Below are 27,745 nucleotides of genomic sequence, written 5' to 3'. Positions count from 1 at the left end.
CATACTTTTTTTTTTTTTTGTAAAAGGGCAAAAAAACTTGGAAATTGCAGATGTTCTTCCTTGCTAGCAAACATCTCAGTTTGCAATGATCTCCATCAGCCCCTCACTCACAAGAAATAAATTCCTGGAGATATCAGGAAAATGCAACTGTGTGTTTATTTTTGTACAAAAGCAGTCTCTTAACACATTTCATCAAGTGCAGCAATCCATTGCTGGTTGGTGCTCACTGACTGCTGTTAAACCTGTACCCATTTTAAAATACCTGCAACAAGAGAAAGAAATCCCCCAACTGGTTTATAACACAGGCCTGTGTTTATGGTTTTGGTTTGGAGGTGGGGTTGGGAAGGTTAAAGAAAAATGACTAGATTTTCTAATTTTGGCACCAAGGCCCCGCAAATGCAGGTACATCTAAAAGGCTGATAAAACCAAAAAACAAACAAAAAAATACCTGCTGGCACCCGATACAATACGGCAGTCAGCTTTGTATCTCCACCACAAGATTTTGTAGACCCAACCACAAATATGAATTAACCCCCTCCACCCCACCCTCCAAAAAAAAATAAAAATAAATAAAAATCTCTGCCAGTTTACGGTGCTTTGAATGTCGCGCCGTACTTAACGCGGTATTTGTTAATGCTCATGAAGTGCAGGATTTCCTTATTGCAAGTGGTCGTACAAGGCAGCAGCCCCTCCAGATCTTCTCCCATCAGCCACTTGCTGGTGTTGGCTGCCATCTCATGGGTCACATGCTCCTTTGCCCACTTGTCCACCCAGGCCTGAAAACGCTGGTGCAGCCTCTTGCTGACCCTTTCGTGGGACTGCAAACCAAACAGGACAAGGCAATTAGTACTCATGCTTCCTAGTCTTTTCGTCCTTCAGCCTAGACAAAGCAGCTGAAAGAGGGGAGCCTGTAAAGCCAGAGAATGTCTAAGGCTGCAATGCTAGTCACTTTCCAAAAGATAAGATCCAGTTGCAACAATTTCCTTTGAAAATGGTTTGCCCAATAAAATAGGAAGGCTATCAATTTACGTTTAATAAATCAAATATTAAAAACTATCGGTAACTTATATGATCTTACACATTTTCAAAAAAAGTACTTGATTTAATATTTATAGTAATCTTCATATTGTAGTTTTGCAATTAATTATAAACTACATTAATTTTCACACATTCAATCAATCTACTGCAGTGGTATACAAGGTACTGTTAAAATGCTTTTTTAAATGATCTCCATAATATTTTAGTAAAATACTATGCAGTTAAGGCTTTTATTTTGTTTAAAGTGAAACAGAAACCCTAATGTGTAAAAATCAGACCCATACCTGGTGAGCCCTGAGCAGGGCTGTCCTCCGGTACATGTAATCCTCTGATTTGAACACATACACCATCTTGTATGAATTGAGCTTGAACTTGCACTCCATCTTGTCCAGATTCTCCACATTCTCCACTGACTTTTTCCCACTTCCTTCCTTGCCCTCTTTCTCCTGTTGCTCCCGTCCTCTCTGATACTTTCGTATCCGTCGCAGGTTCCTTTGGAAACAGAGCCCGCACATTACAATGCACACCTACATCAGTATATAGGCACAGGATTGTATACGAGCCCCCGTACAGAGCTGTAACTTTAGATCTACGGCATACAGCATTAAACAGATCTATATACAGTGCACTTCCGTTAGAACGCGGCCAAATCCACAGAAACTCATTATGGGGTTATATCCCTGGCACCAAACATTTTATCCAAAATGTTAAAAATGCACAAGTGTCCAAACAGCTTATTTGCAGATTTTTCTTCCCCCATAGATTAATAAATTGAAAACTGTACTTACCGTAGGAGTTAGTGGCGAGTGGTGAGTGAAGCCATGAACCATATATTTTGCAATGTAAGTTGGTGCCAGGGCACACCTTAAATAAATAAATAAATGGGCATGCTAATTCCCCATAAAAACAGAAACCGGACAGGTGCAAAAAAACCAACAAAAAATGGCTTCAGATAGTTTTTTGGTCAGCATTTTCATTACACCATCAAAAATATTTACAAAACAAGGTACATTAAATAAAATGCTGCACCGTGTTCAAGCAATCACATAGGAGAAAAACAGAAAAGAAAAAAGAAAAAAGTTTGAAAGTAATCCAAACAACAACAGATTGTAGCAAGCCTAGCAACCACCTTTCTGAAATTTCTGCCCACTATGTGCCAAAGTTCCATGAAACAAAGATTTTAGAACACACACCACAGATTCAGCGGCGATTTAAGAAAGCAATGTGAGATAGGTTTTCGTTTTTGTTTGAAATATTTTAAAAACCTTGTTATTTTAAATCAGACAGCTCAAAGGGTTTTATGGGTACGCACACAAGACTAAGGTCTTGACATCAGTTTTAAGTAAATCACACCCACAGCGCAGACACCACAGTTTTAACAGTTTAAAAAACACTTTGCAAAAACAAAACTGGAACACTGACCTGAACCAGCTGATGCAGGATTGGTTTCAGATTCATATCAGTTCATTAAGATGTTTAATCATTAAGACCCCCCTTTTTTCCCCCCCATGTATTTTTTCTTTTGAATCTTGTTCAGAACTTCATATGCTTGCATGTTACTCTTTTTAAAACCGTGTCGATCACCAAAAGAGCTTGAAAGGTTTTGTAATTACCCACGTTGACCACCAACCTGGGTTAATTATGTACAGAGAAAAGGCAGCAAAGACTTGACATTACCAAATGCAGCGCAAATTTTAATTACGAGTGTCCCTTTGTTCCAATCACCCTTTCATACAATTCTCTCAAAGCTCTGAAAAAAAAATACACAAACATGTGTGGAATAAAATGCAGACCAGTAGTTTATTTACAAGCCCCTCTATAAAGTACAGTGTTGCAGGTGTAATGAATCAATCAAATCATATTGCTTCTTTAACACTGCCAGCACTGTGTAATGTAGACCCCAAAACCAAAAATATATAACGGGAGTGCACTGTATCTATAGGATGGTTTACACACAGTTATCTATAGAACCATTTACACACTCGTATCTATAAGATCATATACAAATACAGGATCATGTAAATACAAAGTTATATCTATACATTGATAGGATCATTTACACACATACAATTCATCAGTTTTAAAAGAAATACAGGTGCACAAAAGATATGGGATGGAAAACAGTTGAACATTCAGAATATTCAATTCAACAAACAGAATGTTATTACCATGCCAGGCCACATGAATATTCTTCACGTTCAAGTATTCTATTTATACCACCGACACAGTTTTATACTATTGTTAAAAAATGAAAGAATCTGAATCAAAGTTAAAAAAGAAAAGTTCAAAGTTACATATTTGTATGAATAAGGCCAGCGAAGTTTAGGCACCATCAGACCTAAAACTGGTACCCACAAAGAGACACTGATTACAGTGTTCAACTGTTTTACAACTGGTGGTATAAATAGGAATTTCTATTTACATTATTTCAATATTAATAATATACACATTCAAGTCATATCTGTTCATCTATTTCTGTGTTCCTATCTCCATTATCTGAATATCTACAGTAAAAATGTTTGCAACACATTCCAGTAGAACAAAATCCTCAATCTTTCTTTTTTATTTTTCGGGGATGATGACACACACATCAAATTGTTTACAGGATATTTTTAGAGGGGGGGGGGGGGGGGGGGGGGGGAATCAAGTATTTTACACAATAAATAACCCCACTAAAATGAGGTGGTCTGAGTCAAGCAATACATAACTGTAGAATGGAATTGTTTGTATGTCTCCACTGTTTCTTGTAGTTCTTCAGATTAGAATAAAACCCTGCATTCTCAATATGAACTTCCTGGTCCCTTCTGTAACCGTTGTGATTATTTTGCTCTGCGTCCATCACCGATACATATACTTACAAGTAAATACTAGCCATAGCTTGCTAGGAGGCGGCAAAGGGCAATCGGAGCCTATTTCCTTAAAAAAAAATTCAGTATGGACGAACCTTGACAAAACAAGGGCTCCAGTTTTTTCTTCCTTGTACATAGATGAAATTCCTGCTTAACATGAGCCAGGAAAAATCATGATGTGCTGCAAAAATGTACCAAAATGTTGGCTTACATTTTACAAGGGTAGGTTACCCCATAAAACAACCACTAGACAACCCTTTACATCTAGCACAGATTGTGCTATATTATCTTTAGAAAGTTGATATTTTAAAACTTGTCTCCCTTATACCTTTTTCCAATTTATTGCCGATAGAAACATACAGGAGAACATCACTTGGGTGTTCTTGTAACAGAAAAGAAAACTGCTTTGTGTGTGTCTCTGTTTCTTCATCTCACCTTATTTTTCTATTCTACTTCAGTTATTATAAATCTCAGAAAAAATCTTTATGCATCTACTTCGAGATCACCTTACCCTTTTCTGCTGGAGCTACAGAAAACCACTTCAAAACAGTGCTTGTCCTTTGAGCCGGCAAAGGCTTTGAAAACAATTGTGCTTTGTTGTTCTTTGCACAAATGTGGTGCATGCTTCCTTAGCAGGCTTTAGACAGTATTAAACAAAAAAAAACAATTTTAAAAAAGAATCTGCCCAGAAGCTCGTGAAACAGCTGTAACAGGGCTGCAGCAGGTTCAGTCGTACAAAGAGCACTTCGGCACAGACCACTCGATTCACTGGGACAGGCCCCAGACCCTCACCTTGGGAGAAACACAGGCTTCTGTGCTAGATGTTCTCGCAGCTCCGGGGAGGTAGAGTCGGAGTTCACATATCGCTCTACATAATCTGACCAGCGCTGGAAACAAAACATAAAGCCACGTGTTACTAATGTAGACCGTCACAAAAGCAACAAAATCAGGATACCCAACATCATTTCAATACAGCATTGTCTCAGATCTTGACGAAATTTGTCTTGTGGGGTGCTTTTTATTGGAAAACTATTTCAAATTGCTTAGGACCAGCAGTTCAGAAGCTATTGAGGGAGTCGGTTCAAGGTTTGGAGCAGACTAACTGACAAAATCTCTGTATGACTCGAACCATTTGAACGAAAGACTGATGTCATTTTCTTTGAAAATTAAATGTGAATGACCTTTAACCAGCAAAATCTCAATTTCCCACCTTTAAAAAAAAAAAAAAAAAATAAATCAAGTAAAAAAATAAACCAGGAAAAAAAAAACGAGCAAAGTTTAACATAGAAACTAAAGAATTACAAGTTTTCAGAGACACAATTAGCATGCTTACTTTAGCATGAAACGAAGCGCTGTGTTCCCTTGATGGTAACGGCATGCCTAAATCTGTTTGGTAGTCATTTGTTACATTGAGCTGCACATCCATCATAAAAGTAAAAAGTACCTTGGAGAGATCTTGAAATTGTGTTGAAAATAAGGAAGCGTTGAAGCTAAAAGGAATGAACTGTAACTGTAGCATGTTGCTAATAAAACAGATGCTTGTGTCCTCCAATTTGCCACTTGGTGTCCGGTAGTAGACAATGAACGGATGGCTGCTTGTGGAGTTATCCCAAAGAAACAGCTGGGTTATTCAATATGCACAGACATTCTAAGACGGATACATCTTTGCCATTTTCTGCTGAAGTAAGCAAATTGTGTTTCTGAAAACATATTATTTTGTTAATGTTTTTTTTCTGATATTTTCATTAAATTGAAGCATACTCAGGGTAAGGCAATTTGTACAGGTTGATGAAGATGCAAGTTTCCAGTGGTGTGTTGTGCACACTTTGTATGAGAACTTTACAGAATTAAATAATAAAATCAAAAGGATGAATAAAATCATGACGGACATCACTACAGAGAACACACACGTCCAATATACGCAGGGTCCAATTCCAAAATGCTGTTGCAGAAGTCTACCTGAAGCCACAGTAAGGCACGTTTACCCACATACAAGCCGCAAAAAGAAAATGTATGAGATAAGAATTCAGTATTATCAAACATTAATTGCAGTTTCCCTATAAAATGACAATCTGTATTGTAAGAAACATACTCTGGATTCTGTTCTTCATCTACCAGCATTTCTAAACCTTTTACTATCACCAGAACAGCCAAACCGAACTACATGATCAATGAGCTGAATCAATCCCAAATACCACCACCGTGTCGGAGAATTGGCAATAAATGCGGTTTCACAACAACCATAATAACCATTGGACTGAAGCTTTGGAGTATCAATGGCTTTTGTAACCCTTATACGGGTACAGCAGTTACTCTAAAAAACAGACACTACTTGCATACGTGTGGTCTTAAATACATGATTAAAACAACCTTTGACAGCTGTATTCATCATGCAAGGCTAACCTGCCCCAGGCTCACCTCAGCCTCTGCAGGCTCGTCGGAGTTCTCCTCCTCTGTGTCCAGTAGCTCGATAGTGTGATGCACCTGCCCTCTGTCCTGGAAAAACATCAGCTGTACGTAGACAAGACAGAAATGGACAGGGATATTAATACAGTGGAATCATTGTGACATCCTACAGCTGATTATAATACAGAGAGAGCATGGTGGTCTCTAACAAGGAGGTAAGTGAAGTAATGATACTGAACATCCCTTTTCTCATGTGCAATTTTACTACTATGCTATTTTGATGCGGAGTAACTTAAGGGTTGTAATGCAAGCTTACTATTTATTAACCTAAATGTACAAAGTATATTACTCTCTCTTACTCACACTTATGGTTTCATGGGATCATACAATGAATGTATAATGAAACAATGTTTTGTTGAAAAAAAACCTTACCTTGAAACAGTTCTCATCAGACATGAGCTGCTCTCCTTTGCGTTGGTAGGCCACCTCCGAGCTAGCTCTGGATGACTGTGTGTTCAGGAGACCCCCTGTGGCACCATTTAAACTCTCCGAGAGGTACAGTTCGGTCACCTGTACACAGATCTCATCACTTACTATGTGCTGGAGCTGAAGAGAGGAGTAGAGACAAGCACAGGGTATAAAAACTTTGTGTCATAACGATGGTCAGATGTACCTCCAGGCAGAATAGCTGCTTTAAGAAATGCTTGCTCAACCCATCCACTGCTATATAAAGTATTGATTTCTGTCTTGCTTGTCAGATACTACTGTTTAAGCCTGCTAAGCGCAGAATACTGCTGTACAGTAGATCAAATTGAAATGCTTAGGTGACTTGTCTAATGATATTCTGTCTGGCGGCTAACCCTGTCAATGATATATAATCTGAGCTGTTACCATATAGACTGCACACAACTTGGATACTGTTCACAGCCAGGTTTATCGCCTGCCTGTTTCCCTGGGCTCCTCCCCGTCCTCACCTGTCTGACAATGCTCTGGATGAGCTTGTCCATGGTGAATGCCATGTAAGCGTGGATGGTGAACATCTCCCGCAGAGTATCCTCATACTGAGACGCATCCATGTTCCCATCCAGCAAGTTTCTCACCATCTCCAGGAACGCAGAGTAATAATCCTCCACTTCAATATCCACTGCAGAATTAAAAAATAAATAAATAACCAAATACTCTTGTTTGCTGTACATTGTATGTGTATATATATATATATATATATATATATATATATATATATATATATATATATATATATATATATATAAATATTTTTAAAATGTATTTATCTGATTAATAAATCAATAGATTGAACACAATTTTGGTATCTTCATGAGGTAGTTTTAGTCTTGTTAATTAACTAAATGGTTTTACACTGGTCAAATAGACTAATTCAAATTGCCTCAGTTCTCAGGTCATTACATTGGCTCCCAGTAAAGTATTGCACAGATTTAAGGCAGGAGCACAGCCATGCGTTATCAGAGTGAGGTACTCATCATGATCAAACTCTTGCTTTCAGATCAGCTAGAAATCCCAAGAACCTGACTGAAATGTTGTGGTGCAGGGAAACGCGTTCAACTGTTCTGCCTCCTCACTCTAGAATTCTCTTTGAGGTTCAGCAACTAGGAACCAGATGAAGCAACTCCTCTTGTTCATATCTGAACCATAACAATCTTATGGAGCAGACTTTTTTTATCCTGGGTAAAATGTATTATTTTACTTTAGCCTAGTCTTGAATGCTTGTGCAATATAATAGGGCTTCTGTTTTTATTCATTTTTTGGTGCTTATTTGTAGCTATTTGTAGTTATTTTCGAGATACTCTGAAAAAAACCCTGTTTTTTTTCCAGGGCTTTCGCTTTTACCATACTGTATGAAATTACTGTTTTCGGTTACTTTGCAAACTGTTTGGGCGTTTTTTTTCTGTCAATATGTATAGTAACTTGACAGCTCTTGCACACTTAAGTTGTACCTTCTTTCCTTTGCCGTCTTCCTCAATGAAATCCCTATGGTCACAAGCACATTCTTCTGGGGTTATTGTGTGTCTATACATTCCCACAAGTTGCAATTTTGTTTTAAATCCTCCCTATCTAACTAATATAGCTGAATCCTGCGAACAAGTCTTGGTTCCCAATTGTCATCTCGTTTTAAATCTCCAACAGAAGTGTAGGAATTCGCTTCCACTCAGTAGTTGGGGTGGGTTTACAGTATTCAGATCGAATCAGTGATAGTCAGGAAGGAAGGACATTGCCCAATTGCACTGGGAAAGGTAGTTTTTCCTTTTTTTAGTAGTAGGTAAAGTCAATGTGAATTTAGTAACCATTTCCAGTGTTTATTGGCTATAGACCGATTTCATTTTTCTTGTATCAGGGTTTTATCGGTTAAAAACAATAATCAGAAGCCCTAAATGTAAATGATTGTTATAGTATGGTAATTTGTTTGCTAGGGAATAACCAGTGTGAATGTGAAGCAATATTTACTTGGATTGATATAATACAATCCTGAAATATAATACAATCCTGACTTCCCCCTGGTAAAGTTAGTTGATTTTAGCCCAAAACGGCTTGTCTTTGCTTGTCTTTTCTGTATGAATAGTATCATAATTAATCTCAAGTGCTTTCCATTTCAATGACTTGATAGAGTATCATTTGTATCAAAACTTTGGAGAAACTGGTAAACGGTCAGACCCAGATCAATCCTTATCAGAATAAATGCAAAATAAGTCAACACAACAGTGTCTCCCTCGAGCCAAAAAAAAACCTTCTAAATCTCAGCAGACATATTTGCCGTTACCCCTTATGAGACAAACTCTTACTCTTGCTAGAGATTCATTTCACAAAGAGACAAGTGCGGTACTTACTGGGCTCTTTGAGTCTGAGCTGGATGGCAGGGTTATCGTTCTTGTCCCGTTTGAGACCAAGCACCTCCCTTTCCCAGTCCCTCTCACGGCAGTCTTCCTCAATCTGCTTCTCTGCCTGTCCATAGATGTGCAGCAGCCTGCAGCACAGGATCTGGTGCAGCCGCAGAAAGATGTACCAGTTGTTGTTGACATAGAAAAGGTTGTAGGCCTCTTCCGAGCCCCGAAGCTTCTGAGCGTTAGTGTTACTGAACATCAGCTTGGACTTGGTGGGGCTGCCCCCTCCTCCCCCTCCTGACGCCACCCCGTTGTGCTTCTTGTCGTTGCCTTCATCCAGCTCCATCTCTGCCTCCTCTTCCTCCTCCACGTCGGAGAGCTCCCCTCGCTGTGCAAACAGCAGGTCTGGGATGAAGTGGTAGATGACCTGCTTGATCTTGTACTTGTCCTCCTTCTGGATGCCAGTCTGCCTCTTGACGTGATGGATGATGAGGGAGGCAGCATCCTCCAGGATCTGCTTGTCTTCGTAAGATCGCGTCATGTGAGGTCCCGTCAGTGGAATGGCATTATCCTCTGATGCTTGCTCTTGCCGCTGTGAGTGACATATGAACATATGAATGAACATTACATACAGAAACATCATCATTTGGAAATTGGTAAATCACACAACACCAGTACTATGTTAACATTATGAAAACTGATTAAGAGTCATAGAATACAGCTGTGTATAAAATGTCTCAAAGCATGCTGGGCAGAGGGTGAGTAAAAGCCAATTAAAAAGATAAACCATTTATAGTATAGTTGTACTGCTGTACAAACTACAGCAACCTTACGTAAAATATAAAGGAAACAACTAACAATACCCATAAGGAAACCTAGAATCATAAAAAATACAGTTGTGCATGAAAGGTAAAGCCAGTATCATCAAACAGCCATTTTTGGGCTTATGTCAAAGTAAAGAATTGAAAATATGAAGTCAGTATGTCTAAAGGTTTATGAAAAATGATCTGTTGAAAAAGGCTTTAGCAGAATTACAAAATCATGCAGGCTGGAATGTCTCCTATTGCACTGCTAACAATAGTAAAAGCTTCTTCTGGACTACTCCCAGCATGTGGTTCAGGCTTAACCACGTGAAGGCTCTGCTTTACCTCAGCTGTCAAACCTCAGTAAATGGGGCAAGTGCTCTTTAATCCTCTGACGATATTTACCTCATCATAGATACTCTCGATTTCATTGAGCAGCGTCTTGGAGCGCAGCACCTTGGTGTCATTCTGTTTGAAGTTAATGCCCTGGTGGTCCAGGGATTTCAGATAATATTTCTCATTAAGTTCCCTCCAAATCTTATTGAAACCTCGCTGGGCTTCCCTCCACTCTTCTTCCTTTGTTTTTAACCTTATTTAAAATGAATAAAGCAAGTATGTCAGCATTTAAGCAGTTCTACAGATGTACATAAAAATACTGACAGTTATACAAGGGTGCTTAATATTGTTAAATTATTTTTTTTATTTTTTATTTAGTCGTCACCAATTTTTTACCCAGGTTTTTCTCCCCAATTTTGTATGCCCTTTATTATCTGTATTCTCAGCTCACCGCTCGCAACCCCCCTGCCGACTCGGAGACCCCACTTAAACATCATTTTCTCAGGTATCTTGCAGAAATATCTTACATTTAAAACATATAGCATGCATCGAGTTGTTGCTATTATACTTGAGCAAATATTGCTAAACCTTTCACAGGTTGATTTAATACAGATTTAACAATATCCAGAAGCTGTTATGAACTAACAGTAAAATCAGTTTGCAAGTATACCAGTTCATAGCAGTGAATTGGTTTAAAAGCTTTTACAGCTTCATCAAACTTATTTTCCCCATCTACCTTTCTGTATAACAAAACTCCCCAGCTCCATGGTACAATTACATTCAACTTGTATCATGCACAAGCGTTTTGGATTTGCAGAAAGCACCAGAATTACACAGCAAGAAAATTCTGTCCTTTGCTGGTGAAATTGTGGAACCTCACCTCTTCAGTACAATGGGGACGGACACGGCTGGGTTCTTCTTCAGCCCGTCGATGATGTCAGGCGCCTTCTCGCCATATATCCTCTGGATGGCCTTGCGGTGGATAACCTCGGAGGAGCCGCCCAGCGTGTTGTCCAGTCGGAATTTCGCCTGTTCCTCCGCAGACATTCGGGAGAGCTTCTTCTGGACTGTCTCCAGCACGCGCATCGTGGCCAGGTTCGTTTCTAAGACTACATCCAGCTAGGAGGGAAAGGGTGGGATGGGGGGGACAGTGATCACAGGGTCAGTGTGTGTGTCACGTTTATAAAATGCACACATGCCTCCATCCGCTAAAGCCCAATGCTACTGATTAACGAACTAACACTGGTTTTATGTATTATTGTTACACTGGAAAGCCCCACAGAAATGCAATTTGTATTCCCAGTTTTGCAGCTTACTGTGGCAGAAGGAAGTTAACTCCTTGTAAATATAAATCACTTCTAAACAATTAGGATATCACTATGATAAAGAAAACACAGGACACAGCACAGATTCAATTGTGTTTCTTGTAAACACTGCAGGGTGTTCTGTAACACTTTAAAGCTATTACTGTATCACGTACCTCAAATCTCTCATCCTCACATCTGTAAATGTGTTCCTCATACTGGGTCTTCTTTGAGCTCACAAAGGTGGAGTCCTCAGACCAGGATGGGAATGACACCCACGTATCATTCAAAACCTGAAGGAAAAACGGGATTTAAATACCCAAATAAACACGACTGGGCCATCATGTCAACCCACAAACCCACATTGGTAATAAAAAAATTGTATTGAGGTGATATGCAACAGCAAACTACTCTTACTGCATTTAAATTCTAAACAAAAACATCTCACATGTACAAAAAAAGCCAAGTTAAAAATAAAGGTTTCAGCCATATAGATACTGATTTTGTTAGACAGCTAGGTCATGTAACTTCCCAAATGTGTGTTTTAGTTTATTCACACTTTAGCTTAATAACCCTCTAGTGGCCACAGTGGTAATTAAACATTCCATTTAAAACATTCAAAATATTCAACATGAAGTGCTGCAGAGTTCAAATGTCATTCCCTAGTTACTCTCTCTCTCTCTCTCTCTCTCTGGAAGACTCTTTCTACTTTTTGACTGCTTACTTTGACTTGATTTTATAAAATATGTCATGTTGTGTTAGTGTCTAGATCTGTATCAAAGCACAAGTAAAACACAATCCTATACAGAGTGTAACAGAAGTTGCTCTGCCCATTTTTCTAGCTATCGTGACTCTTGATAGGTTAAACAGTGCAGGTCTAGGGCCAAATTGCCATGCAACAGTATTATTTCCATCCCTGGATGATGATCTCACCTCCTTGCACAGTGGGGTCCTTCCAGTACATTTGGGCTGCTGGTAGCTCTTGGGGAGAGCCCTGTAGCTGGAGCCCAGTCTCTTACAGGATGCGTAGTCTATCTCCATGGCAATGCCCTCTGTGGCCCGCTCTTTGGGGAAGCTCTCGATGTGGGATGACTCTTTGTACCCAAGGAAATTCTTGAACCAGGTGAACAGTTCTGGGAACTTCCTGCAAAGGGAACAGTAATTAAATATATGTATCCTTCTAATGAATGGCAAAAATTGCTACATTGAATCCTGTAACTAATTCAAGCCATTAACCAAAACGTTCGTCAACATGATCTTTTTATTTATTTGTTTATAAATGAAAGTTACAGGGACTGACCCTAAAAACGGCGACACCAACTGCACCAGCTCGGTCCGGGAGATAACTTCCTGGTTGAAGATTACAAGGCACCTCAGGAAGTTCTCATATGCCTCTGCACTGCGGAGCGCTTTCCGGACCTGCAAGACAACAAGAAAACAGAAGTCAGCTTGTTCAACCGAGAATCTTGCTTTGTATTTCAAGAACAATGGTCTTAAAATGTTTGCAGTTGTTCCAAGTTCTGTTGCTTCAATGTAGCTGGCTTTCTGCTGCACAGCGTTTCAAATCTATAACTCATGTTTGAGAAAAATGCTAAATGACCCATTACAATGTTAGTGAATCCCTGTGGCAACCAAATGGCATGCGTAGCACGCATGGTAGTCTGCCTGCACAATATTGCAATCTGCTGCAGTTCAAGTTCAGTGTTTGAGATGAGATTTGCTAACCCTAAACAAATGACCATAGCACTAATTTGTTTTTTTAAATGCATCAAACTTCACTTTTTGTTCTGTTCAGAAAGATCTCATTTGGTCACATTTTTTTTTGCCTGCGGATTTGATAAAATGTTATATATATATATATAACATTTTATCAAATAGCGCAGAAAAGGTATTTACTAAGCTTTTCTGAACGAGTGCCAATGACATTGTTAATAATATAAAGCTAGAATGAAAGCATAATGATTTGTTTCAGGATATTGACATTATCATCAAAATTAAAATGGTTTATTTACAACAGTCAACATGCAATGTGTAATTTACAGATATGGTAAATGTCTTACTTGCTGGAAGAAAGAAATATATATATACAGACGTGCTCAAATTTGTTGGTACCCCTCCACAAAAAACGAAGAATGCAGTTTTCTCTGAAATAACTTGAAACTGACAAAAGTAATTGGCATCCACCATTGTTTATTCCATATTTAATAGAAATCAGACTTTGCTTTTGATTTTTTATTCAACATAATATTGTAAATAATAAAACAAATGAAAATGGCATGGACAAAAATGATGGGACCGCTAACCTAATATTTTGTTGCACAACCTTTAGAGGCAATCACTGCAATCAAACATTTTCTGTAGCTCTCAATGAGACTTCTGCACCTGTTAACAGGTAGTTTGGCCCACTCTTCCTGAGCAAACTACTCCAGCTGTCTCAGGTTTGATAGGTGCCTTCTCCAGACTGCAAGTTTCAGCTCTTTCCATAGATGTTCGATAGGATTCAGATCAGGACTCATAGAAGGCCACTTCAGAATAGTCCAATGTTTTGTTCTTATCCATTCTTGGGTGCTTTTAGCTGTGTGTTTTGGGTCATTATCCTGTTGGAGGACCCATGACCTGCGACTGAGACAGAGCTTTCTGACACTGGGCAGTACGTTTCGCTCCAGAATGCCTTGATAGTCTTGAGATTTCATTGTGCCCTGCACAGATTCAAGGCACCCTGTGCAAGGCGCAGCAAAGCAGCCCCAAAACATAACCGAGCCTCCTCCATGTTTCACTGTAGGTATGGTGTTCTTTTCTTTGAAAGCTTCATTTTTTCGTCTGTGAACATAGAGCTGATGTAACTTGCCAAAAAGCTCCAGTTTTGACTCATCTGTCCAAAGGACATTCTCCTGGAAGGATTGTGGCTTGTCAATATGCATTTTAGCAAATTCCAGTCTGGCTTTTTTATGTTTTTCTTTCAAAAGTGGAGTCCTCCGGGGTCTTCTTCCATGGAGCCCACTTTCGCTCAAAAAGCGACGGATGGTGCGATCAGAAACTGACGTACCTTCACCTTGGAGTTCAGCTTGTATCTCTTTGGCAGTTATCCTTGGTTCTTTTTCTACCATTTGCACTATCCTTCTGTTCAATCTGGGGTCGATTTTCCTCTTGCGGCCGCGCCCAGGGAGGTTGGCTACAGTTCCATGGACCTTAAACTTCTTAATAATATTTGCAACTGTTGTCACAGGAACATCAAGCTGCTTGGAGATGGTCTTGTAGCCTTTATCTTTACCATGCTTGTCTATTATTTTCTTTCTGATCTCTTCAGACAACTCTCTCCTTTGCTTTCTCTGGGGTCCATGTTTAGTGTGGTGCACACAATGATACCAAACAGCACAGTGAATACTTTTCTCCAATTAAATAGGCTGAATGACTGATTACAAGATTGGAGACATGTGTGATACTAATTAAAGAAACTAATTAGTTTGAAATATCACTATAATCCAATTATTTATTATCTTTTCTAAGGGGTACAAACAAATGTATCCAGGCCATTTTAGAATATCTTTGTAGAACAAGCAATAATTCATCTCTTTTCACAGCTTCTTTGCTTTATTCTATGACATACCAAAGGCATGCAAGTATACATGATAAAATAGCTTTTAATTTCATCACTTTTCAGGAGGAATGAAGCATTATTTCAATGAGCTGTAAGGGTACCAACAAATTTGAGCATGTCTCTCTCTCTCTCTATATATATATATATATAAATAAATCTCTTATCAGTGCATCCCTACTAAAATTTAGGAAGACTTTAGTATTATGTTAATAAAGATCTTGCAGCCACTCTGTATTGTATGACATTCCTAATTTGAAAAATTGTGTTCCAAACTTGTAATATGTTACTTACACACAAAATGTGACAATGACAAAAGTCTTGCTATAGAGGGTTAGTTCACCAGCTCATTACTTTTGATTCTGTATGGTACATCACAAAAGGTACAGTTTTATTTGGGCAAGCAAGTTTCTTTCACGAAACAGAATTTCATGCTGGAGACGAGTCTAGCTGCTAGTTATTCTTACCTTTTCAAAGAAGAGGGACTCTGTTCCAACACCATGCTTACTAGCCTCAGTCTGGGACTGATCCTTCAGGCCCAGGAGCTTGGGCTTCTTCTGAAAGAAACCAAGAGCAATCTTACCATTAACACAAAATCATAGTAAACAAGTGTTGAGAGCAGAGGACAGTATTTTCATCCTTGTGCATTGGCCCAAAGAATCCAGCACAAACTGCAGGACCTAGGTTAAAATCCTGCAACAATGGTGGGTAGGTGGAGGCAAAGGTGTTCATCGCAAAAACTCAGATTGCAGTCTTTTTGGCTGGATTGATTTAAGCCTGTACAGTATGCTACTACTGCCTTTGAGACAGTAACAGACCACTAAGGGCATAAAACTGGTAAGCATGACCTCAGATTAGAACACCTGCATGTGTGAAATCCAGACCTCTCTGTACATTCAAGTCCATGGTGTTCTCTACCTTAACAGGAGTGGCACCACTTCCAGAGTGCCGGCGGATCTGACAGCCGTTCTGGTTGGGTCTCTGCTTGTTATTGTTGAGCTGGGGTTTCTTTACAGTGCCACCGTGGTCGTTTCGCACAGCCTCTACCTTCTCTGCTGTCGTCTTACTTAACAGCTGTGGGAAAAGGAAATTAAACTAAAGGGGGTTCAAATCAAACGCTGCTGGATATATTTTTATTCACTCCTTCCATGTTGACAGAAAAATCACCCTCGCGCTCATTCTAAAAATCTCTGATCAATCAATATCTCTGACAAAACCAGACTAATTATTCCAAATCTTCTCTTCGACCGTATATTCTAAGCCAAAGGGGAGACAAAGTTTTCCTGTAACCTGACACTCACCACAGAGCTGTTGGCATCTGGCAGGAACTGTCCAAACTCTGAGAGAAGGTCCTCCTGATTTTTAAAGAGACGGGCTACCTGTGCATAGACTTCCTGCTCCGTCAGCGCTGGGGTGTAATTCCCACCTGCTTCCTTTGCATTGCGCTGTTCCTTCTGCAGAGAGAACAGTGTTAGGATTATATCTGGTTGAGACAGCAGCAAACATGCACAGCCTAAATAATCACACCTGAGCTCAAAGTAAAAACCTGGAATGAATCAGTCAAGTTTTAATCCCTGAAATGTTCATTAAGAGTTCCAATCCAAGTTATTTACAGACACACAGAGCCCCCAGCTCCTACCTGGTAAGTGTGCAGTATCTCCAGGAAGGCTTTGTAGATGTCAGGCTGACCCTGGAAGCGGTTCTTAATCTTGTTCACGTAGTTGATGGCGTGGTTGAACTCCACGGGCTGGTTGTTCTGCAGTGGCGGGGCGCTGGCGGGAGTACCGCTGACGGGTGTGTGGGGCTGCACTGGTGGGGACCGTGGGGAGGCGTAGGGGGGGATGGACGGATTGGACTGGCTGGTAGGGGTCAGGGCTGGAGACTGCAGGGGCTGCAAATGAGCAGAAAAAAGAAAGATAATTGTCACACACGTGCTGTCATTCAGATACACTCTGCAACTAAAAAAAATGCAATTTAACAAAGGGGCAAATATTATATTACCTTAAAATTACATTTCAGAGCCTCATTCTCTGCCATGAGTCACACTTTTTGTGTTGACAAAAGCAGAAAGGAAAACATTCCCCCCATCCCCCCCCCCATCCCCTTAAGTGCTGCACGTTTGTAGAGAAGGAAGAAAAACAACAGAAAAGTATATATTTTATATATAAATCTATTCTTGGTTTACCATTCTGCAGTACTAAGGGGCATTCTTTCCTAGACCACTCCAGTTCAATGTTGAAACGTCTGGAATGCTCACCTTGCTGATTTTTGCTGGTGTGGGCTGGGCAGCGGGAGGTGCTGCAGCAGGAGTGGCTGGTGCTGGGGGCGGGGGCTGGTGCTGTGGTGGTTGGGGTAAGGGCAGTTGTTGCACCTGGATGCCATGTGGGGTGATGTGATGGATCTGCCCTGGTGTGGTAACGTTCACAAGGTCATTAGTCTGCACCTCTATTTTATAACCCGGAGGCAGGAAAGTGTTGAAGCCCATAATCAGGTCTGGGTGGCCCTTGAAGAGCTGAGAGACTCTGCTGATCACCCCTGGAGTATCAATGCTGGAACAGAAATCCCACACTTCAGTTTCATTTTTATTTAACCAAATGTGGAAAGTGCCACTATGTAGTTAAGACAAAATCATTATTCAAACAAGAAGATACAAAAGATATGTTAAAAAAATAAAAAAATTAAAAAGCTGATGCTCACCTTTGTGATTTAAACTCCTTCATTATGTCAAGAAAGTCATTGTAAACTTGGGGCTGACTCCCAAACTGTAACTTCACCTGGTCCAAGTAGGACAGAGCATCTTCAACCTACATGAAAGGAGATATGGTATAAAGAAACCACTTTACATTCTGTGGCCTTCTCAGGGTTCATCTGAGAGCTTCATTTAAACGGTTTAGAGCATATCCCATTAATTGGCCCAAATTGGTTTATCCAACATGGCATTTTGAAATGGTAAAAGAAACTTAATAAATTCAATGATAAATGTTTCAACTAGAAGAGGATGTCAGACAGCAGGATGACAGTGAAAGATTTCTAGTCAAAACTTTGTCACTGAATTTATTAACTTTCTTTTAGTATTTCTAAATTCAGCACTACCAAGTATTTTAGCTTTGAATGATATCCAAAACATCAAAATAAATAGTAATTCAACTGTACAGAAAGTAGTGAGCCTGTGAGATCACCATAATTGCGATGGAGTGAATGCTGACTGCCAGCAGATTTGTTTTATTTAGTAATGGACAGGACCAAGGTTCACTTTCTGTTTCCAAACCTGCTCTGAAATGGTATGCTGTTTGCCAAGAAAATCCTAACAGCTTACACTTGTATTGTTAATGACATCTTCACGAAAAACTACTGGTTGGCAAAAACTGAATTAAAACCGTCTCAGTACAGAATTAATTGGTATTCTAACAAACGATTTCCAAGTTAAAAGGAATTTGCTAAAGCAGACTAGTAATGACCAGACAATGTTAGTTTTTCCACTTTTTTTTTTTTTTTTTTATATAAAATTTAAATCCGACGGTCCTTTTTATGTTGTGTTAATATTTCAGCACAGTTAAAATCCCCCACCCTGTCCAGTAAAGAAAAGGTGCTGTGCATTGAAATGGACCCACAGCACTCACCTTGAGCCTCTGGAACTGCTGCTGGCCCTGCACAGGGGCGGTGGGTGTGGGGGCATGGGGGTGGCTCTGCACTACCTGCCCACTGTGGGGTGGTACGGTTGGGGGGTGGTGATGCCCCCCGCTATGCACAGCTGTCCCTGGGGTGTGCCCATGGCTACTGGAGCTCTGGGCCACTGTCGGTACCTGCAGGGAGGAAGCATGCACCATGCACTTCAGAACAAGAAATGTTTGGGGATAATTAAGACAGGTGGCATGTTAGGGTGTTGAAGGTTATCAGCAGGTAAGAAGAGCTGGTTACAGTGTGACTATTTAATACAGGTTTTACTGTGCATTATATATGGTTACAGTCAAACACCAAAACCAGGGCTATGACAACAATGCTAAAAATGAAATATTTTATTTTGATTTTGGACCCTGATCATATATTAACTCCAACATATAAGCGAGTAACTGGAGATTAACCCAATGCTAGGTCAGGAACAGGGAAACAATCTGGTAGGCAATAACTGCTTTATGAAATGAGCAGCTTCAGCTGTTACAGGGATTCAAAACATTAACAGGTTTGGAGAGGTGCACCTACAAGTACATAGTATTTGCATGCAGGTACAATATATAGCCTTGACATTTTAAGTTTATATCATGGAATGACATTGTATTTTCCAACAAAGTGAGAATATAAAGTGTTTTATCCATTACTAACAGAATTACAGACATTAAGGCATTTTGTGAACGTTGGGACTAAAAGGAATAAGCACACATGCTGATGGAATAGGATAAAGTTACATTATTAATATTATAATCATATCTACTCCACTCTTGCTTCTCATATGTGAGGGGTTAAAACAGGCATAATATATAAAAGATATGAAAATGTTTAAGCAGAAGGTTGCTAGGAAGTGCTTTCTAATATAACGGTGGATAGAAATATAAAGGAGTCAGCACTACCTGGATCCAAAGGGTCCCGGTGTCCACTGCAGGGCTTACCTGGTACCCCTGAGGGACGGAGTACTGGATGCCAGTGGTGGGCTGCATGTTCTCTGACACTGCCTCGTACACTGCCGGCGCTGGTGCCAGCACACGGTGCTGGAAGCTTTCCGTGCTGCTTGCAAGGCGACGCTGCTGAGACGCAAAAACCGGATCCTGTTCATCCAATCGCCTCTTCATTGTGAACTCATACCTCGAGGGGACCTCAAAACCTGAGGAAGAGGACACAAGCACTGTCATGTTACCAGTCTGAAACTTTTCATTGAAATAAATAAACATATATTACATATAGAGTTAGGCAACCTTGTAATACAAGTCTTTGCTCCTTAATTATTTATTTGAACCAATTAAACCTGACCAGGTTGTACTAAAATAATGAATTACACCTACTAAATCTATAAGAGAACAGCACTCCTGGGCTGGAGCTGCCTACTCCTAATAGAGAGCAATGCACATAGGCATGTGGATAAATTGAATTCTAGCTTTGAGGCATTTAAATACTTAGTCTGATATTCACAAAGCATTTAACCAAGTGCTACATTAAAAAAAAACACTTTTACTGCATGCCCTGGTAGTTCTGTAACATAAAGCAGTCCCCCCTCCCAATCACAAATGGTGCAATTTTTAGAATTGAGGATTGAGACATAATTAAAACTTTATGACCATAATTTAGATATTTTATTTAACATCATGTAATCAAAGGAACTACAAAATTATATTGCAAAAGCCTACCGGAAGCCGTAATAGTAGCACAGTATTTCAAGTTAGATTTCGAAATGTCATATTTTTCAATTTGCCTGTTTTTCATTAAGTATATGGAAAACTATAAAGCAGTATGTAACTCGATATGTTAACATAACATTATTCTGCAGGTTTTATTCGACTTTATGAAGCAAAATTACTTCATTCTGTAGGGCGATGCAAAACCTTTGGCCATAGCTGTAGATGTACACTTTGTTACTTAAACAATATTGGAACACTGCGTAATAAAAGAAAGGCTTCATAGAAAGAAATCATTAATACAATGTCAATTCACTTTTTTTTGGTAGCATTCAGATAGATATACAGAACAGGATATTCAATTGACAGGAGAACTCCTATGCACTAATTTGTTGGTAGTTTTGATCCCAGTTTGAAAATAAACTTTTCCATATTAAAAATGATGCATTAAGGTATTGGACAGCTTAAAAAAATGTAATTCTGTGAAAATAAGTCCTAAAGGTGCTGTTTCTTACTAAAATAATAATAATAATAATAATAATAATAATAATAATAATAATTTTCCTAATCACTTAGTGAAACATACAGGTAGTGGACAAAAAAATGTAAACACCAATGTAAAGTCACTTAATAGGGCGTTGGGCCACTATGGTATCTCGACGGACCGTTTTTGATGAAACTGGCTGCTCGTGCCCCAGGTTGAAATTTGCAGTCAATTGATCTGCAGTTGCTCGCCTGTTTTGCCTTGCACTTCGAATTAATGCACGGATATCATGATCCTGGAGTATGCACTTCCGCCCACTGTTCCCTTTGCTGATGATGTCTTTCCCTCGGAGTTCCATGCCGACATCACCTTAGACATCGTTGCTCGTGAAACATCAGCTGTCTTGGTCACTGAAGCTCCTGCCAAACGCGCCCCAACAATCACCCCACTTTCAAAGTCACTGAGGTCTCCTCTTGCAGCCATGCTAGCCATAATTATAGGCAACCAGGCCTGTCCAGCATTTATATACATGACCCTAAGCATGCAGGGATGTTATTTGCTTAATTAACGCATGAGCCACATCTGTGTGGAAGCCCTTGCTTTCAATATACTTAGTGTCCCTCATTTACCCTGGTGTTTCCATTTTTTTGTCCACTACCTGTATGCTGCACCAGATGCCACTGTAACTAAAACATTTTCAAACGAAGATAACTATAGTATTGAGCAAAAAGAAAGAAATACATATTTCAAGCTTGTTTTAAGGGCTTTCCATATTTTAAATTAAAATTCTGGCATTGTGTTTTATGTCGAGTAACCACTACCGGTTCCCTTCAGCTGGAATAACTGTATACACCTCTCTGATAAAACGCCTTACAGTATTCCCCTATTATCATCACGTTTTATAGTCCTTATCATTTTGAGTCACCCAGTTGTTTAAAGTGTAAAAGGCGGATATGCATGTACATAAATCAGCGATCTTAAGTCACACCCAAAAGAATGTACATTAAAACATTAAGAGCTAGTTCATTATGACTGCATTCCGATTAAAGTCCACGCAGACTGACACAAGCTGCAGAATTCGCCGTTACGTCACCACGGTGCCACCCGCGTGTGAAATATGTATGTCTCACGGAAGCAGCCTTTCCACACTAGCTCCGTGTTCGCCTGCACTTAACCAGCGGAGCACAATCAAGAACATACAGTATAACAATCTTCTGACTTGTTTTATTTCTTTTTCGATTTCCTTAAAAAGTACACACGAAACCACAGTGGGGGGCTTATTACACGTTTGTGTACAAACAAACCAAATGAATGTGTCGACTACACAGTACATAATCCAACCGATCAATGGCATGGATCCTTTCGGTTTCATTTAGTTGTGTGCGTTCCAAAAAAAAAAAAATAATAATAACAATAAAAAAATTATGTGCGCAATTAATATCTTTTCCTTTCGATTTGTTTGTTCAATCAAGTCCGTGGTTTTGCACCCTTATGTTTTACTAATAACCCATCTGTGGTATTCGCAGCTGAACTACTAATCTGCTTTGTACAGTGCGAAACTTGCAGATTTGTTTTGCTAAACCTGTGTTTTGATTTAAAATACATTTATTTGTAGTTAGGAAAAAACAAAACAAAAAAGCACAAAGCACATTTACGAAACGTCCACGAAAGCACATGCTTAGGATCATTTAACTGCAAAAATGGTAACGTCACAACACAAATGTCGAATCTTTTCGATCCAACAATACAATCGAATTGATAGCTAGCACAATCGTATCCGGACCACACGTTTGTCACACATTGATCGCATCAAATATTTCACTGTTTATATAGAAGCAGTGAATTCGAGTTGTACCCCACTCCCTCCTCCTCTTTCATTAACCTCCCCCTGTGCGGCCTTCAGTGTCACAAATCCCAAGCACCGACCTCGAGTAGTAAACACGATGCGAAATTGGAAGCTGCGTGCTGGGCTTTGCAGACAAACATAACCTCAGTGGTATGAATAGAGGTCCTTCGAAACTGGTCTGCAATGGATCGGGAGATCCGGGTCACAAAGTAAAGCGGGCCACACTTACAAAAAACAACCCGAACTTCAAATATTTAACACAAATTGAAATAAATCACATTCACTGAATTCGGTTAGCTAATGATGTATATACCCATCTTTTCTTCACGTAAAACCGATCAGGTTATCAAACCCGGACAGAATACTGGGTTCAGAACCGAACACATTTTTGGGAAAACTTTATTTTTTAACCTCCTTAACCCAAAATAATACATTTAAAACAACTCACCTCCTCGCACGACTGCGACCTGAGACAGAAATAACTCGGTAATTACGGTTTTGTTTAAAACTACGCCGATATTTAAAACAAGAGAATTACAATGTTAAATTAAGACGTGGGGATAGGGGTAAAAAGCAATTAAAAACAGAAACAACAATAAGAAAATAAACAACTCGCCGCCAGACCGCAAAAGGAAATTTTTCTTCAGAGAAAACAACCTCCGTTCTCTGTCGAGAGGCGGGGCTGGGAGGCGGTCTACTCCCGCCCAGGCAGGGTTCCTGTTGGCCGCGGATCGAAAGGGGCCGACAGAGGAAGATCGTCTGTAGTATGCGATTGGTAAACACATTCTGTCAGTCAACTTCAAGGCCCCGCCTCTTCACGTCGGCCCCCCCACCCCGTCACTCATACTTTACATACACTCCGCCCATAATTGAAAAACCGTCTGTAAAGATGGGGCTTCGAAAATCTCCAGGCATGCGATTGGCGTAAAACAATCACACTCATAATGTAGAGGAAGCAGCGTATGAAACAGTCCTCCCCAGTTCCTGCCTGCCTCCATTATTATACACAGGCTGCATCGTATGCGAAGAAAGGGCGCGTATGTACAAGCAAACCCTGCATTAATGTTTACACCAGGCTACAGGTGAACGTATTGTAATAGTATGCAAATATTAATACAATAATATCCTACTTAGAAAAATATATATATATATATTAAGGTGCATGAACACGCATATTTAGACGGTTGTATTTGGTTCATTTTGCTCTTGGGCAAAAAAGCGTCCCCCATTTTTAAGGATCAAACTTAATTAAAATATATTAAAAGGTTACAATATTATTTAGACAGAAACAACATAGCGTGAGCTTTGTTTTTTTTTTAATTTGGAAAAACTAACAATTTCTTGTTCCTTTAAAAAGTGCAGTGAAGCGCAATTTGTTACAACAAAGGCATTTGTTTGAAACGATTTAAAATAAATAACTACTTGGAAATAAGGTGATGTAATACTATATTTATGGCCAAAACAGTGAAACCGCAATCATTATTGTGGGCTGTTTGTGACAGGATCTTCTGACTGTTATAATAATTTAATAATTTGTATTTAGGTAAGAAAAGTAGTTTTTGTTTGAAGGAATTTACTGGAAAATAAGGTGATTCATTTAATTATAACCTTTGAGGACGGAAGCCCACTTTCAAGTTACAAATGGGTTGTGTATCTGGTGATCACGTGACTCAACAGTGCGACTAAAACTCGCAGGCTAGGCAACACCCTAACTAACTACTAACTACCGGCGTTTAACTAGAACGCAAACTGCGGCTGCAGTTTTGGCTAATCATTCAGAATTGAAGTCGACTAAAGCTTGACATGTCTGATACCGTTTACTGTGCAAAATTCGTGTCTGTTGTGTGGTTGAGAAGACACATTTCAAATATGTCATGTTCTTTGGTCACTATGGTTCTATATTATTTTCAACTTGAAGCATTTGGGAGTGCATAATACTGCAAAAAAAAAAATACAATTTTAAAACTAAAATTGTGCGTTTCCATGAAAAAAACACCATTTCCAAATATAGGGTTAAATGTATATATTTTTAACTCTGAGATGCACGAGGATTAGGCAAGTTCTACATATTACTACACCCCATCCCAAACACGCACACACTATATTTTAGACTTCAGGTTTTGAGTTGACCGTAACGTTGTAAAACAGCTTCCGCCGGAAGCGCCCTTTCTTTAAGAATCTTATTTAATTGCTTTAGCCAGGTACCTTTGGCTGAGACCGGAACCTGGATGCGGTGATGAATTGTAAAGAGGAATGAATTTCTGTTTCGCGGTAATGTTGGTAATGTTAATTTAATTTGTAAACAATAAACCATGGGCAATAATCTTGCGAGAGGAAAACAAATCTCTTGGACTAAATAGATGCAGAAGCAATTTTCCCGAAAAAGCCACATCTTTCAGCGTGTTTTATTTTGATTCTTGCTATGTTACAGTGACAACTTCTCCCGTATCACCACAACGCGTAGTTATGCAATCCCAGTGAGATCACCACTTCCTGAAGTTATCTGCTCACGTGACAATGTAGCGATGACAAGGCAGGGCGGGAACATCCACGGCGTACCGCCCACAATCAGGCGGGATTATTTCTAACCAATCAGTAATCCGTTAACAGAAACTGTCTGCTCCTACGACAGGCGGATCCTTCGCGTGAATCCTTGCCCACGAGGGGCGGGGCTAGCACCCTGCCCGGAATTCCCATCATCTTGATAACGGAACGCTTCTCCCCCCCGAAATCTTTGCGTTCAGCCCTCCTAATACCTTTGCCTTACGCAACGGTTTCTGCGTAATTGATTTAGGAATGGGGGTTTTGGCAAGCTTCTAAAATATTTTCTCCCTCCATCTGCATTTTCTACAGATTGCAGGCGTCACAGCCACGTTATGCCACAAAACAGTTCATAAAACACACAAATAATCACTTATAAAAACACAGCGCGTATGGCACTACAACGCCATCACTTCACCTAACATACATTTGTACATAAAACTATTTATGTTAATAAAACGGTATGCAACTGAATCACCTACAAAGGTCCGTCCCACTTGTCAATGTAATACCCAGTCGTGTAACCCATCTTATGCTACGATGGTTTATCAAGAAGCTACACATTGCGAATTTCTTCAGTAAAGGGTCAACATTGTCGTACTTTTTAAAAGCAATTAATATACCAGAAATGCATCGGTTTGTTTCAAATATCGACCTTATTACCGGTATTTCTTTATAAAAATATGTACATTTTACAGAAAAACAGCTTTTCCGCCTACTTTCTTTCCCTATATGACGAACACATGAGCAAAACGCAACGGTTCAAATTAATCCATGTTTACAGTTAGCCAAGATATACCGTTTTTATATTTCTAAAAATAGTACAAATAAAAGCTAGCGCCACTGATCTGCTTCGACGCGGCAAAAACCTCGGTACGATTTTTTCCTGTACCGTACTAGTCGGTTTCTTTGTGTTGTTGTATCCAGCCAGGATTCCACAACAGCGTTTTGGAGGAACCCAAACGTGACCCCCCACAAACAGACCAAGCATGCAGTACAGTGCACCAACTTAAATATCTTTCATTGCATCAAACGAAACATGGTAATATTTCGACAAGAGAAAAAAACACAAAACAACTAAACGGGCTTTTGTTTTATCTAAAAAAAAAAAAAGGCGTGCTGGAATTAAGACGTGCAAAATAAGCAACAACCCCAGTTAAAATTACAGCAATCCTCCGAGTAGATTCATTTTACTGTTAAAACCCACGTCTTAATCTACGAGCTGCAATGTTTTTGTTTACTGCAATTTTTTTCTGAGCAAAATGTCCAACCTGGTCCTTTTCCACAAAGCAGTCTCAACTGCTGATTCCCGTTCTTACACGAGATTCACATTATCAAGTATAGAAAACGACCCGATGGTCTGCTGCATCGATTTCAGAAGGCTTAGCTATGATTTGAAAATGTTATAATGGAAATAAAAATGAAAATAAACCGACCACCCACATACCCTTCGTGATTTCTTTTTTAAAATTTTCAATAACACATTTGCTAAAACGGATCTCAGCGTACACATTCTCCAGATCACCCACTGTCTCACAAGCGATACGGACTTGTTATTTTGTTGCAAAGGTGAAGTTTTTAACCGTAATATTTTTGTTTTAACAGCTGTTACATACCCACAAAAAAGAGACGCTTCAGAGTCCGGATTCGTGTTTGTAACAAAATAGTTGGAAACGCCCCCTTTCCTTTGCATTGGTCGACACCAGCGTTTACGTCATTCTTATTTAAATACAACCCGCCAAAGACTACCCTGAAAAGAAAATACTGGCAAGACTGTCCGGTGAAGGCTGACCACAAATCTGAAGGCTAGCTGTCATTGGCGATAACACGTTACTCTATACACTTTCATATGCTCATATAACGTCGATTTAACAGCAGATGCCTAATTATTAACTGAACATAAAACGCACTTATGAAGAATTACATTAAATATACTGTAGAGTATTTGTCACACCCTAGTTTAAAAACGAAACACTGCGATTTCTCACAGTCATTTTCAAAGAGCAAAATAAAGGGGGTTCTTTTTTTAAACACCTAAACTTGCATCTCTAGCACACACGTTTGTGTAAATGGGCTTGCCCTCTCATGACTGATTCCTATGTTATAAAAATGTCACCCCTCATGTGTCTTCCATAGAAGATGCATCACCTTGCTATAAATCAGCATCAGTCACAATAGGCAAGACAGTAGATCTGTGATGTGTTTGCACTTGTATCTAATACATGTAATACACAACTAAGGACAATACTAAAAAATAACTGAGGAACTGAAAAAGAGCTGACAAGCTAACCTTAGCCAGCAAAGAGACCAGGACCAAGGACACAGTTGACAATTGAGTGGCGACACTTTCTTACACAGAGAGTG

At 39.5% G+C, this 27,745-nt stretch overlaps 1 protein-coding gene across 8 annotated transcripts; it reads right to left on the bottom strand.

The window, feature by feature from the left end:
- LOC117428402 (paired amphipathic helix protein Sin3a-like) lies at positions 1 to 27,063 on the bottom strand. Of its 8 annotated transcripts, none has more exons than XM_034047374.3 (21): positions 26,998 to 27,063; positions 19,752 to 20,002; positions 18,807 to 18,989; positions 17,884 to 17,990; positions 17,444 to 17,735; positions 16,826 to 17,077; positions 16,488 to 16,640; positions 16,105 to 16,281; positions 15,654 to 15,743; positions 12,892 to 13,010; positions 12,525 to 12,735; positions 11,768 to 11,884; positions 11,168 to 11,406; positions 10,357 to 10,540; positions 9,155 to 9,740; positions 7,268 to 7,437; positions 6,726 to 6,899; positions 6,306 to 6,398; positions 4,680 to 4,774; positions 1,323 to 1,530; positions 1 to 818 (listed from the first exon to the last, which is right to left on the bottom strand). In XM_034047374.3, exons 2-21 carry the CDS (start codon positions 19,968 to 19,970, stop codon positions 588 to 590), a joined length of 3,900 nt encoding a protein of 1,299 aa, XP_033903265.1. In that variant the 5' UTR covers positions 19,971 to 20,002; positions 26,998 to 27,063; the 3' UTR covers positions 1 to 587. The 8 variants fall into 8 exon arrangements, with proteins under 8 accessions (XP_033903265.1, XP_058850908.1, XP_058850909.1 ...); XM_058994925.1 differs by lacking the exon at positions 26,998 to 27,063 and adding an exon at positions 26,829 to 26,940; XM_058994926.1 differs by lacking the exon at positions 26,998 to 27,063 and adding an exon at positions 26,829 to 26,928 and having other exon boundaries at positions 19,791 to 20,002.
- Positions 27,064 to 27,745: the final 682 nt, after the last annotated feature.

The sequence above is a fragment of the Acipenser ruthenus genome, chromosome 21, assembly GCF_902713425.1.
Source record: "Acipenser ruthenus chromosome 21, fAciRut3.2 maternal haplotype, whole genome shotgun sequence".
Taxonomy (NCBI): Eukaryota; Metazoa; Chordata; class Actinopteri; order Acipenseriformes; family Acipenseridae; genus Acipenser; species Acipenser ruthenus.
Note: the sequence above shows the minus strand (reverse complement) of the source record. Positions and strands in the feature narration are given on the sequence as shown.

Excerpts from the sequence above, each read along its gene's own strand:
- LOC117428402 (XM_034047374.3), bottom strand. The coding sequence starts at position 19,970 with ATGAAGAGGCGATTGGATGAACAGGATCCGGTTTTTGCGTCTCAGCAG. Across the intron at positions 16,641-16,825 it reads AGATACTGCACACTTACCAG|AAGGAACAGCGCAATGCAAA; the intron begins GTAGGAGCTGGG and ends TTCTCTCTGCAG. Across the intron at positions 9,741-10,356 it reads TCGAGAGTATCTATGATGAG|CGGCAAGAGCAAGCATCAGA; the intron begins GTAAATATCGTC and ends TGTCACTCACAG.